Source organism: Buteo buteo, unplaced genomic scaffold (genome assembly GCF_964188355.1).
Source record: "Buteo buteo unplaced genomic scaffold, bButBut1.hap1.1 HAP1_SCAFFOLD_269, whole genome shotgun sequence".
In the NCBI taxonomy this organism is placed as follows: Eukaryota; Metazoa; Chordata; class Aves; order Accipitriformes; family Accipitridae; genus Buteo; species Buteo buteo.
This window is the reverse complement of record NW_027439433.1, coordinates 1,361-15,030: the sequence shown is the minus strand read 5'-3', so window position 1 is coordinate 15,030 and position 13,670 is coordinate 1,361. Positions and strand designations below refer to the sequence as shown.

General features: G+C 46.6%; 1 protein-coding gene across 1 annotated transcript; it reads left to right on the top strand.

The window, feature by feature from the left end:
* The first annotated feature begins 585 nt into the window (after positions 1-585).
* LOC142028335 (zinc finger CCCH domain-containing protein 11A-like) lies at positions 586-9,538 on the top strand. Its single transcript, XM_075022239.1, has 6 exons — positions 586-726; positions 2,858-3,122; positions 3,282-3,347; positions 3,601-3,770; positions 4,170-4,237; positions 4,799-9,538. Exons 1-6 carry the CDS (start codon positions 586-588, stop codon positions 5,061-5,063), a joined length of 975 nt encoding a protein of 324 aa, XP_074878340.1. The 3' UTR covers positions 5,064-9,538.
* Positions 9,539-13,670: the final 4,132 nt, after the last annotated feature.

The following is a 13,670-nucleotide window of genomic DNA, read 5'->3' as shown; positions in this document are numbered from 1 at the left end:
GGCGAGTGTTACCATGAGCTTTTCTTTCTTTCTGTCTTCAGAAAAAACGCAGCGAGGTTCCTTGCTACTGGGAGAATCAGCCAGCTGGCTGTCAAAAATCCAACTGTGCGTTCCGTCACACGAAAGGACGCTATGTTGGTGGGCGCTTCTTCCCGCCAAGCAAAAGTGAGTTTCTTGGGTCCTTTTCCTTTAAGCATTAAAGAATTAATTTTGAATATTACTTAGGAGTGGGTACAATGCCGTAGAAGGCATCAAGTAACTGCTGACTGAGGAGTGTAGGGAGAAGTGTGCAGTCACAGGCTCTCAGCTAAAGGGACTGTAATTCCGGTATTTAATTTTTTCTTTCCTGCTCAGCTTCTCTGTGCTTTGTGTGACCTTTGCACTTCAGGTTGCTTTCCCTTCATTTCATCCTTTCTGGAGGGTAGGGTGGTGAGATGAGTGTGTGAAGGGAAGCCGTTGTTCCTAGTGTGTTCGTAGGGGTGGGGAATAGGAAACTCTGACTTGAGCAGCCAGGTGGGTTATCTATGGTATCTACCGTATCTAGACAGTGAGTGCAAGGTTGGGGTGAAAGTTTTACATGGCCGAATGGGAGATGATCCTCGTCTTCCTCTAGCTACGCTTCCAAGTCGACCTGAGCCTGCAGAAGATGATGTGAAAATGGCTCAGGCGTCACTGCAGCAAAACAGACTTTCTGTCCAGTGGAGTCCCTCTCTGCAGCTGAGGGGGGTGATGAAAGGGGAAAGCTCTGAAAAGGTCCCAAGTCCTACACATCCTCCAGCCAGTTGTAATCAATGCTGCAGATGATGATGAAGATGGGTACTTTTTCCTTACTGAAGGCATTTCTACTGGAGGTGAATGTATAAATTCACAGAGTGCCTGAACTGTGTAGTGTTTAAAGCTACGGACCAGAGTCTGGAGTCTTCAATACTTTTTCCCCAGTATAGCTCTTGCTTATATGAGCCTGTCAAGTCAATACAGCTGTTTAAAAAAACCTCCCACAAACAGTTGCTTGTAGTTAAGAATACGAACAGAATATGAACCGTGGACTGAAATGTCATTGTACGAGCTGCATAAGCATGAAATGTCTTGTATAATCCCTGCTCCATAACTGAATAGGTTTTATTTTGGACGTTCAGAGCAGCTTTCTGAAGATGGAGGTGAAACTAAAACACCTGTCCAGCCACGGGCAACAGAAGCCCATAGTGGAACGCGGATAATTTCCACTAGGAAAGGCAGTGCTAATACAAAGCAAGGTATTCTAGCAACTGTAGTAGGATGGCTTGGAAGGAGAACTTGACGATTAACTCCAAAGCGATATGTTCTAAAACTACGATAGAGCATCGGGTAGCTGGATGGAGTCAGTTATTTCCACGAGCTCATTCCTCTCTCCTAATGTCGTATGTCCCTTGGGTCAGACAGGTCAACTCCTCCTTGTTGACTGTTGTAAAACAAACAAAATAGAGCCACAGCGTGGAGTTTAAATGCCTGCAAATGTGTCCTTTCAAACACGGTGGGAAGAAGCCATGTCTAATGATAGAGGAACCTAATATCGTGTAGATGGATTAAAACGCTTAAAACGGTAGGTTTTACTCTGCAGGATGGGAGGAGGGTTGAAGAAGGGTGCCAGTTGCTTACCAAAATACCCATCCGTTGTATGGATTTTTTTACTGGTGAGGAGTGTTGAGAGGGTTTATTTGGAAGACTTTGGAAGGGTTCTGAGCTGTAAGAAGCTTGAGCGTGTGTGCTCTTCAACATGTGCCTTTAGGCCTCAGCTTCATTAACCATTTTCTGTTTTCAGAGGACAATTTAGATTTTGGAATAAAAACACTTGAAGAAATCAAACTGGAGAAACTAAAGGGAAAAGCAAAAAGCCAAGGTGGTGAGTTAATATCCCCTACTTGTAGTGAATACTATTGTTTCCACTTCATGGCTCCTCAACCGAAAGGTCAAGTAATAATTAAGATAATTCAGACAGGTTAGCCTGCTGGTGCTGCCTCTTTTAATGAAAACCATGCTTTTATGCTTCAAGGCCCTGGTTTGATTGCAAATATTGGGCATCTGTAGGTGCTCAGTTTGTTGTGTTGCAATAAAAGATGCAGAAGCGGTTTTTATCAGCCTGACATTATGCTGTAGCTCATCACGTATTACAGCACCTTACAGACTCTCCAATGTGCTTAATTGGACTCTCATGTTCCTGAAGTTGAGTGAGATTTGTGAATGAGCTAACGTGTCGACAGCACGTGGCAGAAGTAGCGGTTGGGTTAAGTGCAGTAGCAGCAGAGAGAGAGGCTAATGTCAATACGAGTGTCAGTATGCAAAAAAGGGGATAACTGGAAAAACCGGGCAGTAATGAAAGGGCAGACCTACAGAAGATGGTATTATACAAGTAGCCAATTTTTGAAGCGTTGACGAGGCTGACGGTGGCACTTGCGGACAGTAGCGTGCTACGAGTCTGTGTATAAGTGGTGGTGTTCAGATCCGCACAAATTCCTTTGAAAGGCAAAAAAGGTGTGGCACTACTACTACGCGTAGTCACTCGTTTCTGTGGTTTGGCTACCAGAAGAGTGCCTTTTGCTGGGAGGTGGGCTAGAAGGACAATGCTCTTAGTGGCTACCGGTTTCTGTGCAGCGAAGAGATTAGTCTTTGGTTTAGGGGAGGAGCCTGTGATTGAAGTGAATCTTGGCGAGAGGATGGGAAAACGGAAAGCCTCCATGGGTAAGAGCTTTTTGTGAGCCGTTGTTCGGGTGCCCTCGTCTAAACGTGACTGTGTTTAGGGGTAATTTTGCTGCGTGCCGGAGGAAAATACATTTTGGCAGAGGTGTGTATTGGCGGCAGAAGTGGCAAATGTGGTTAGCAGCTGAAAGGCAAATCTAAGAAAAGATCCCTGGAAGCATTGAAGTTTGTGGCTGACTGTTCTAAAATCCTCCTCCAGAGAAACGTTCTTCAAGCATTGCTTGTTTTCTCTCTTTCTGAAGCTGGTAGAAGTGTCCTTCCGTTAAAGCGCAACCTTGCTGACAGGCTGGGGAAGAAGATAGAGGTTCTGGAGAATGCTGCCAAAGCACCAAAGAGAGGTGCAGCTACTAAGCAGACATCTGGATTTGATGCCCAGATTTTGTGTTTAGGTTCGCTGTTTGTCCTTTCTTCTAGTGGTTCCTTTTGCGTGTTGGTTGAGGGCTCAAGGTAGCTCTGAATCCCAGTGAAGTGATGGCTCTCATTGTGAAACGTGAACAGCAAATGGAGATTTATGCAGTCTGCCGAACTTTTTCTGTTCTCTCTTGTAGTTCAAGTCCCCAGGTCCCTGAAGGAGAGGCTAGGACTGCCCTCTGAACAGAGCCGTACAGAGACAGGTACAAACTGGCTTCCCAGTGTATGCCTTCCCCTTTTGTCTTTCCATGAGCTTTCCTACAGCCCTAAAAGTTAATTTAAAAAAGCCTGCCTGATTCCTCTTGCTCGAGTGCTGAAGCTGTCCTGTTTAGCTGCTGGCTAAATACACTTTTAACTAGAAGGATTGGGGTGCTTTGAAGAGAACCTGTTTGTTTCCTGGGTTTTTTTCCTGAGGCAGAGCAAGACGGTATCAGTTCTCTCTTCCTTTTACTCTAGCCAAACCGAAGGTGTGCCTGAAGCCTTTGGATGGGAAAGCCACCTTCCCCAGAAAGCAGCCACTGAAACGTAAGGCAGCCGAGAGTCATCCGTCTGCCGTGGTGGCTGTGAAGCCACCGAGTGCCACTGGTGGCGACGGGAAGGAGCCTTCAGCTAAAAAAGCAGCTGTGGTAAGGAGAGCGGCTGGGGCAGTAGTGGGTCCCTAGTAAAATTTATGCCCAAGTTGTAGCCTCCTCTTGGAGAAAAGATGGAAGACTGAAATGTTCTACGGGTCTCCGTTCCCTTTTAAATCTAGAAGCGGTCGACAGGATGCTTGTAGTACCTTTCTGCTTTTCACCAGGTGAATGGCAGTGTTTCCATAATGCTCTGCTACGTCCCTTAATGCTGCGTTCTTTAAAAAGACCCAAGGTTGTTAGTAAACTTTAAGGGAATGCTAACTTTTCTTCAGGTGTGCCCTGGCTCTGTATTTTGGTTAAGGCTCAGCAATGCCAGAGGAGAAGCAGCCGAGGAAGAATCTGCAAAGCAGTCTTTGACCTGTGTATCCTAAAAACCATCTTGCTTCTTCCTAGGCTGTTGTTCCGGCTTTTCCAGAGGGCAGCCTCTTCTCCAGACGCGGGAGAGGAAAACCCCAAACCAGGTAAGAACCACAACTTGTCCTTTTCCTTGATCAGTGTGCCTTTCACGTCAAGCTAAGTTGTGGTTGGTTTTTTTTCACACGTGGAAAAATTAGAGTTTTGAGATAATTCATGCCAAAATCCAGCAGAGGAAAAATTCGTCTGAAATAATAAGTTTCTAGCAGCTGGCTGGACTGCTTATTTAGATTCTTGTCTGAAAATGCTGCAAGTTGGTACAGCTTTTCAGTGGCTTCTTGGGTTTTCTGAACGCCTGCGGAGGTTGACTTGGTAACCTTTTTGCAGTCAAATTAGTAAAGGTGGCAAAGTGTCTCTGGCGACAAAAATGGAACCTTCTTTGCCAGACCCCAGGTGCTGTGTCTTTGCGGATAAATCCCCAAACTGCAAAATGTACCTGCTGATACATTGGACTCTAGAAGCAGCCCCAGGTTAATTGACTAACAATCCCTGTGTAAGGCTGAGGGGTAGGAGGGATTAACTACTATTTTAAGAGCTGCTTTGCAGAAAACATCTCTCTGCTTAAGGAATGTCATCCACTGATTTGCTCTCTTTCTTGTTCTTCCCAGTCCTGAACTGCATACTGGAAGCCTGACAGACTCTGTGGCACCGTCAGAGGTCTCAAGCTCGACCTCAGCTTCCTCACGAGTAGCAGTAAAGACGGACGGGTTGAGCTCCACAGGGGCCTGGGAAGCAGCCTTCTCTGCGGAAGACGACTTTGAGCAGTTTCTTTGGGAGATCTCGGGAGGCAAACTGGAAGAGATAATTGACCCGGACCCAGAGAAGGATGAGGATGAGCTCCTCATGGAACTTGCTGAAATGCTGGACATCTGAAGCGCATAGTCTTAAGGCTTAAAATAAAGAAAGAAAGAAATTGAAACTGATTATTTTGTTGGCTACCCAGAGGTGATTCTTTTTCTAGCTGAGGCTTTGCAAGGAGTCTTAAAGCACAGGTGAACTGGTAGACATCGGGAGTATGTGCAGGCAGTTGTCCTAAACTTCCCTGCTGGTCAGACATGCGGTCTGAATTTGTGACCCTGCAGAAGACAGCTGAGACTGGGGTCTATTGTGTACCCTGCCACCAGGGATCGTTTTCCCTAGCAGCTACCTTTTGAATCATTGTCTTAAATTTTTGAAGAACTTGAGTCTCTTCTCTTCCTACGAGGATTTGTGAAGGTGGGGCGGCCCTCAGGCATTTGCTGCTGGCAGAGGAAAAATCGGTTGTGGGAGTGGATTGTCAATACTTTCTCTTTGGAAGAAAACACTTGCGTGCTTTGATAATCCACTGTGCTGTCTTCGTTCCTAGAGGAAAGGTCTGAAACCAAAACTGAGCAAACTGCTGTTGCGGCTCCAGAAGGGTCACCCAGCCCCAAGCTGCCGACGCTTTATCCTGCCAAAGGACTTTCTCCCGCTGAGACTTCTGCCAGCATGGGTCGGTCGGTCGTGGACTTTGGGAGAGAGGAAGAGCGCGCGAGAGCCCGGCGAGGAAGGCTTCCCCCTCGCTGCTTCCCTCCTCCTGCTCTGTCGTCAGCCTTCGCTGTCCCCGGCCTAGGCGCTGTCCGTGGAGATGGGGTTTGGTGTACGCCATGGTTTCTGTAAATATTTTAGTCTTCCCTGTTATGCTCGTATTCTCCTGAAGGTCCTGTATGAAACGTAGCCTGGCCGCCTCCGCCTTCACCGGTAGTTGAGCTGTTCCCCATGACAGCAGTTAACAGCGTTTTTACCGAACCCTGGCGCAGGAAAGGTGCGGGTGCGTGGTCTGTCTGTGGGGCGTCCTTAACGCTCCGCTCCAGAACCTCATCTTCCGCTACCTGCAGAACGTGAGTACCGCCGGGCTGCCGCGGCTTCGGCCCCGTGTGAGAGGAGCGTCCCGGTGCTTCTTGCGCAGGGCCCTTCGAGCCGTGTGGGGAGCGGGGCGGCACGCCGGGCGGGTCTTTCCGAGTTCAGGATGGGGTTTTTGGAGCCGGTCTCGCTTGAACTGAAGAACTTGCTGTCGTTGCGATCCGTGAGAAGAACAGCTAGTTCCGAGCTGGGCGTTTTTCCTTCTCACCTTAAGGAGTTACCTTTGTAAGAGGCGTTTGCTCTTGCAGTCGGGTGTGCAGGGCTGTTTTCCGTGACAGTCTTAAAGCCTGTGCTGTTGCGTGTTCGCCAGTGAAGGCAGAGAGGATTTCCGAAATAGTCTACCACCTTAAAAATGACCGAGGACGTAACCGAAACCACGCGGGAGAGTTACTGCCTCTTAATGCAGAAGGAGAGGACAACGTTGTGTGGAGGGTTTATGTTCCTGTTGTGCTCTCCCCCTCCATCGTTTTGCAGAGGTCCAGGATCCAGGTGTGGCTTTATGAGCAAGTGAACATGCGGCTAGAAGGCTGCATCATTGTGAGTATCGGGATGTCTTTGGATTGGGTATTTTGTTGGTTGTTCTTCAAAGTCATAAAACTGTTTCTTCCTGCCAGGAAAAGCTAGCATGGGGGGTGGAAATACCTCGTGCCTCTCCAATTGATAGTCTTAATTGTCCAGCCCACGTCAGCACAGCTCACGATAGCTTGTGTCGTCGTTGCTGAAGTTTAGAGCAGGGCACGTAGCTCAGCGAAGGCTCTTGTTGCTGATTTTTAGGGCTTTGATGAATATATGAACTTGGTGCCGGACGACGCAGAGGAAATTCACTCCAAACCAAAATCAAGGAAAGAGCTGGGTATGTCAGTATGTCTGTGTAAGCCGAGCGATGCCTGAAACCTGGCTGCGTGAGCCTTCCCCGTAGCAAGGCTTTAAAGCACGAAACGTGTGGAGAGGGTTGAGTTTGGAGTCCAGTGAGCGGATACTGGCTAGGTCTCGGTTCCTGCTGTTTCTTGAGCTGGTGGCTTTGTTGAACGTGAAGGAGAAAGAATCTGCCTCTGCCTGCGACGAGTCTTTGTCTTTCAAATGTGTGTAACAACGGATGGACTGCGCTGCACTTTTTCTGCAGCCCGGGTGGCTGGAGGGGTCCAGTTGTACTCCTGCTCAGGAATATGGAAGGCGACAAGCGAAATGCTGAGCTGCTTGGACATTCAAAAGAGCTAGATCTGAGGGGATTTCTCTTGTTCCCCGCATGGTGGTGGATATAGTAAAGTTGCACTGTACAGGTGTGTCTCACTTCCTAGGGAAAAGAAATGGCACCTTCTAGACCGTGAATTCCTCCTGATTTGTGTTGGAATGCCTCTGCTGGGCAAAGCAGTGGTCCTTAATGGCCTTCCAATTAAGTGTTGGCTTCTGCAAACTGCAGAAGTCGTGCTTGAAATTTCCTTTAATTATCAATGGCATCAGCAACACATCCAGTAATTTCTAGGAGGAGATGCGTAGGAATCTATATGACACAAGAGTCTGTTTTTGAAGGTGCTAAGGGTGAAAAGTGAATAGTCCCATCAATACTGAAGAAGGGAAGGAAACCTTGCACTTAACAACTGTTTTTCTTCCCTTTGCCAACAGTCAAAACCCAGTAACTAACAGGAGAACCCAACTCGTCCTCTCTTTATTTCAGACTTGGGAAAATCCCCTGCCAGAAAAAAAAAAAATCTCCTGGAAAATCCGCTAGTGTTTGTGTGAGTAGAAGGTTCCAACCTTTTGTTATTAACTTGTAAGAACGATTTCATTCCGTTTTGTCCAAGAGAGTCAGAAATACTTGCACAGAAACGCGCTGCATCTGAATGAAAGGGGTCAGAACCGCTTGAATTTGAGCTTTATCTGGTGTGGTTGCAGGTTTTATGGCATTTAGTATCTTTAGAACAGTAAGAATCAAAGTATCTGACTTCGCATCAAAAAAACCTGCTTGTGGCTAAGGAAGATCAGGTTCAGCTCTGGAGGCACCAAAAAATCATCAGCTGTCGAACTGGACCTAAGGCATCTTTTCAAACCTTCCGTGATCTTGCTGCAATGCATGATGATGGATTTATGGATTAGAGAACAGCGTATGATGGCAAACTTGTAGCATTGGCTCTGATGTAAAAAGAGAACAAATTCTTTCCTAAAAATCAAAGTAATTCCAAATTCTTGGGATCATGCAGCCATGCCACTTGCAAAGGAAGCATTTCCCTGCCTCTCAAAGCTTGCTGTATCCTCGATCTGCTGTCTCCCTGCTGTTAATTGATTGCAACTCCGCGTGTCCAATTAGGGCTGAGAGTTGCTCTCGCTACGTGTATCGTGCAACATACGCTGTGCACGCTCGTGCATATAGAAACGTTGATACTGTATGCGTGTACGTAGGTATGCCTGTTTGTGTGCTGACCCCAAAATCACTCGTGTTATAAAGCATCAGCCTTGAAGGCACATTCATCAAACTGTTATGTAGATCTTTTGGGTTTGCCGGTTCCCTCCAAATGAGAGACTTTTTATGCAGTCTGCTGTGGCAAATCTTTACTATCGCTCTTGCTGACTTTATCATCCCTCGCTCTTGGTGTGTGCATAAACAGGTATGTGTATATATGTCCAGACAGTATTTAACAGGTAGAGTTGACTAAAACAACGGTAAAGAGTGGAAATTCTGGCTGTTCTGCTTCAGCTTTGGACAACTTGGCTCCAGATTCTCATCCAGAGAATGAGATGCGTTAGCAAGAGCTTGTCCTGTGCTTCAGACGACATGATGGGTGGTTTGCATACGCATCATAGTGCAGCATTCTCTATGTAACTTGTGACACCCAGGGCGCTGTCAGCCTAGTGGAGTGCGGTGACCAGCAGGTAAATCATCAGCAGCTGTTTGCGGCTGGGGTAAGGCTGACGGATTGACAAGGGGGATGAGAACACGCAGTTCCTGGTGCTCTGCCTTCCTTGTGATCTGACTGTCCTAATAATACACGGGGGGGGCGTTAAGCATCTTTAATATTTTTGTAAGCGATTAAAGGCACAAAGTAGAGCAGCAAGAGAGACTGCCCAAGTGAAATACTTTGTGCTTTATAACCCGCAAGTACCCACAGGTAGGTGCACTAGTACTCCTCTCGTGCGTTTGTTGGGGTGCAACAAAAAAGTTTTGTTCCCTTCTTGGTCTTTGGTACAGGACACAGGCAGGTCAGCAAGCTGGAAGGTTAGACCAGGGAGTAGGACTGTTTCTTCTTTTTCACTTACTGATACCTTTCTTTAGGGTTACTTTGAAAAAGAAGATTTGACCGATCAAGCCGTCAGGAGACTTTCCGTCCAAGAAAGAGCGAAGCCAGCTCTTGCCAGGACTGGAGGAAGTCCCTGTTGAGAGCGAAGCCTTCGAACCTGCGCTCGTTCTCAGACGGTGTCGATTATGTCCAAGCAAGGGGACGACTGCTACTTCTATGTCTATTCCACCTGTGACAAGGTATGTTTGGGCTTCTTTTGCTTTGGGGTTTCTTGTTGAGTTTTTAGGAGAGGAGGGGGCGGAGGCATCCAGATTTCTGTTAACTTAAGAAGCCGTTCGATTCTGCTTCCAGTGCTACTAGCATGGATAATTTTGGAGGCTGTACTGTTTTAATTTCCTCTTTGTGGGTTTCCTTTTGGTTACAGGGAGACAGCTGTTCCTTCCGCCACTGTGCGGCTGCTCTGGGAAATGAGAGAGTGTGCAGGCTGTGGCAGGAGGGTCGCTGTTTCAAGACTACCTGCAGATTCAGACACATGGAAGTCGATGTGAGTGTTTGCCTAAAGATGTGTTCTCCCGCTAAATCCCTGAAAGCCTTTTTCCTTGCTGTCGGCAGACTGAATGTGCTTGTACGTGATAGATTTACTCGCTTTCAAATGATACTGGTTTCCGTTACTTGGAGGGGGCTGGGAGGAAGTTGGGGGAAGAAAAATCAATTTCTTAGGTATATCTCAGCAAGACATTTTTGTATTAGGTGCTGGCGTTGTTCTGACGTCTTGGGGTAGCACAGGGTGGGGAGGGAGAAGATGGGAAGGAAATAAGGCTCTGAAAGATAACTTGAGATAGATTCAAGCTAGGCAATTTAAGGCATTTTTTCCCTCTGAATAATCCCAGTATTTTGCACATTGTCTTAGTTTAGACCACCCTGAACTGACGTGTGCGAGCCCCCATCTTCTCCAACGGAATGACAGGAAAGCTAGATAATATGTAGTAGTTACAGCTTACGCAAACTTTGTCGATCTGCCCTGCAATGCTTTCGGTGATAAACTGCATCTTTGGAATGATGTTTCCGCACTGCACTGCGATAGCCCTGTCTCTGGCATGACGTGTAACTATGTCTCTTAGCAAGGCTAAGGCGAGTGTTACCATGAGCTTTTCTTTCTTTCTGTCTTCAGAAAAAACGCAGCGAGGTTCCTTGCTACTGGGAGAATCAGCCAGCTGGCTGTCAAAAATCCAACTGTGCGTTCCGTCACACGAAAGGACGCTATGTTGGTGGGCGCTTCTTCCCGCCAAGCAAAAGTGAGTTTCTTGGGTCCTTTTCCTTTAAGCATTAAAGAATTAATTTTGAATATTACTTAGGAGTGGGTACAATGCCGTAGAAGGCATCAAGTAACTGCTGACTGAGGAGTGTAGGGAGAAGTGTGCAGTCACAGGCTCTCAGCTAAAGGGACTGTAATTCCGGTATTTAATTTTTTCTTTCCTGCTCAGCTTCTCTGTGCTTTGTGTGACCTTTGCACTTCAGGTTGCTTTCCCTTCATTTCATCCTTTCTGGAGGGTAGGGTGGTGAGATGAGTGTGTGAAGGGAAGCCGTTGTTCCTAGTGTGTTCGTAGGGGTGGGGAATAGGAAACTCTGACTTGAGCAGCCAGGTGGGTTATCTATGGTATCTACCGTATCTAGACAGTGAGTGCAAGGTTGGGGTGAAAGTTTTACATGGCCGAATGGGAGATGATCCTCGTCTTCCTCTAGCTACGCTTCCAAGTCGACCTGAGCCTGCAGAAGATGATGTGAAAATGGCTCAGGCGTCACTGCAGCAAAACAGACTTTCTGTCCAGTGGAGTCCCTCTCTGCAGCTGAGGGGGGTGATGAAAGGGGAAAGCTCTGAAAAGGTCCCAAGTCCTACACATCCTCCAGCCAGTTGTAATCAATGCTGCAGATGATGATGAAGATGGGTACTTTTTCCTTACTGAAGGCATTTCTACTGGAGGTGAATGTATAAATTCACAGAGTGCCTGAACTGTGTAGTGTTTAAAGCTACGGACCAGAGTCTGGAGTCTTCAATACTTTTTCCCCAGTATAGCTCTTGCTTATATGAGCCTGTCAAGTCAATACAGCTGTTTAAAAAAACCTCCCACAAACAGTTGCTTGTAGTTAAGAATACGAACAGAATATGAACCGTGGACTGAAATGTCATTGTACGAGCTGCATAAGCATGAAATGTCTTGTATAATCCCTGCTCCATAACTGAATAGGTTTTATTTTGGACGTTCAGAGCAGCTTTCTGAAGATGGAGGTGAAACTAAAACACCTGTCCAGCCACGGGCAACAGAAGCCCATAGTGGAACGCGGATAATTTCCACTAGGAAAGGCAGTGCTAATACAAAGCAAGGTATTCTAGCAACTGTAGTAGGATGGCTTGGAAGGAGAACTTGACGATTAACTCCAAAGCGATATGTTCTAAAACTACGATAGAGCATCGGGTAGCTGGATGGAGTCAGTTATTTCCACGAGCTCATTCCTCTCTCCTAATGTCGTATGTCCCTTGGGTCAGACAGGTCAACTCCTCCTTGTTGACTGTTGTAAAACAAACAAAATAGAGCCACAGCGTGGAGTTTAAATGCCTGCAAATGTGTCCTTTCAAACACGGTGGGAAGAAGCCATGTCTAATGATAGAGGAACCTAATATCGTGTAGATGGATTAAAACGCTTAAAACGGTAGGTTTTACTCTGCAGGATGGGAGGAGGGTTGAAGAAGGGTGCCAGTTGCTTACCAAAATACCCATCCGTTGTATGGATTTTTTTACTGGTGAGGAGTGTTGAGAGGGTTTATTTGGAAGACTTTGGAAGGGTTCTGAGCTGTAAGAAGCTTGAGCGTGTGTGCTCTTCAACATGTGCCTTTAGGCCTCAGCTTCATTAACCATTTTCTGTTTTCAGAGGACAATTTAGATTTTGGAATAAAAACACTTGAAGAAATCAAACTGGAGAAACTAAAGGGAAAAGCAAAAAGCCAAGGTGGTGAGTTAATATCCCCTACTTGTAGTGAATACTATTGTTTCCACTTCATGGCTCCTCAACCGAAAGGTCAAGTAATAATTAAGATAATTCAGACAGGTTAGCCTGCTGGTGCTGCCTCTTTTAATGAAAACCATGCTTTTATGCTTCAAGGCCCTGGTTTGATTGCAAATATTGGGCATCTGTAGGTGCTCAGTTTGTTGTGTTGCAATAAAAGATGCAGAAGCGGTTTTTATCAGCCTGACATTATGCTGTAGCTCATCACGTATTACAGCACCTTACAGACTCTCCAATGTGCTTAATTGGACTCTCATGTTCCTGAAGTTGAGTGAGATTTGTGAATGAGCTAACGTGTCGACAGCACGTGGCAGAAGTAGCGGTTGGGTTAAGTGCAGTAGCAGCAGAGAGAGAGGCTAATGTCAATACGAGTGTCAGTATGCAAAAAAGGGGATAACTGGAAAAACCGGGCAGTAATGAAAGGGCAGACCTACAGAAGATGGTATTATACAAGTAGCCAATTTTTGAAGCGTTGACGAGGCTGACGGTGGCACTTGCGGACAGTAGCGTGCTACGAGTCTGTGTATAAGTGGTGGTGTTCAGATCCGCACAAATTCCTTTGAAAGGCAAAAAAGGTGTGGCACTACTACTACGCGTAGTCACTCGTTTCTGTGGTTTGGCTACCAGAAGAGTGCCTTTTGCTGGGAGGTGGGCTAGAAGGACAATGCTCTTAGTGGCTACCGGTTTCTGTGCAGCGAAGAGATTAGTCTTTGGTTTAGGGGAGGAGCCTGTGATTGAAGTGAATCTTGGCGAGAGGATGGGAAAACGGAAAGCCTCCATGGGTAAGAGCTTTTTGTGAGCCGTTGTTCGGGTGCCCTCGTCTAAACGTGACTGTGTTTAGGGGTAATTTTGCTGCGTGCCGGAGGAAAATACATTTTGGCAGAGGTGTGTATTGGCGGCAGAAGTGGCAAATGTGGTTAGCAGCTGAAAGGCAAATCTAAGAAAAGATCCCTGGAAGCATTGAAGTTTGTGGCTGACTGTTCTAAAATCCTCCTCCAGAGAAACGTTCTTCAAGCATTGCTTGTTTTCTCTCTTTCTGAAGCTGGTAGAAGTGTCCTTCCGTTAAAGCGCAACCTTGCTGACAGGCTGGGGAAGAAGATAGAGGTTCTGGAGAATGCTGCCAAAGCACCAAAGAGAGGTGCAGCTACTAAGCAGACATCTGGATTTGATGCCCAGATTTTGTGTTTAGGTTCGCTGTTTGTCCTTTCTTCTAGTGGTTCCTTTTGCGTGTTGGTTGAGGGCTCAAGGTAGCTCTGAATCCCAGTGAAGTGATGGCTCTCATTGTGAAACGTGAACAGCAAAT

Bases quoted from the DNA above. Each gene is read 5' to 3' on its own strand.
- LOC142028335 (XM_075022239.1), top strand. From the start codon at position 586: ATGGGAGATGATCCTCGTCTTCCTCTAGCTACGCTTCCAAGTCGACCT. The intron at 727-2,857 runs GTGATGAAAGGG...TGTGGTTAGCAG, and splicing joins CCTCTCTGCAGCTGAGGGGG to CTGAAAGGCAAATCTAAGAA. The intron at 3,348-3,600 runs GTACAAACTGGC...CTTTTACTCTAG, and splicing joins ACAGAGCCGTACAGAGACAG to CCAAACCGAAGGTGTGCCTG.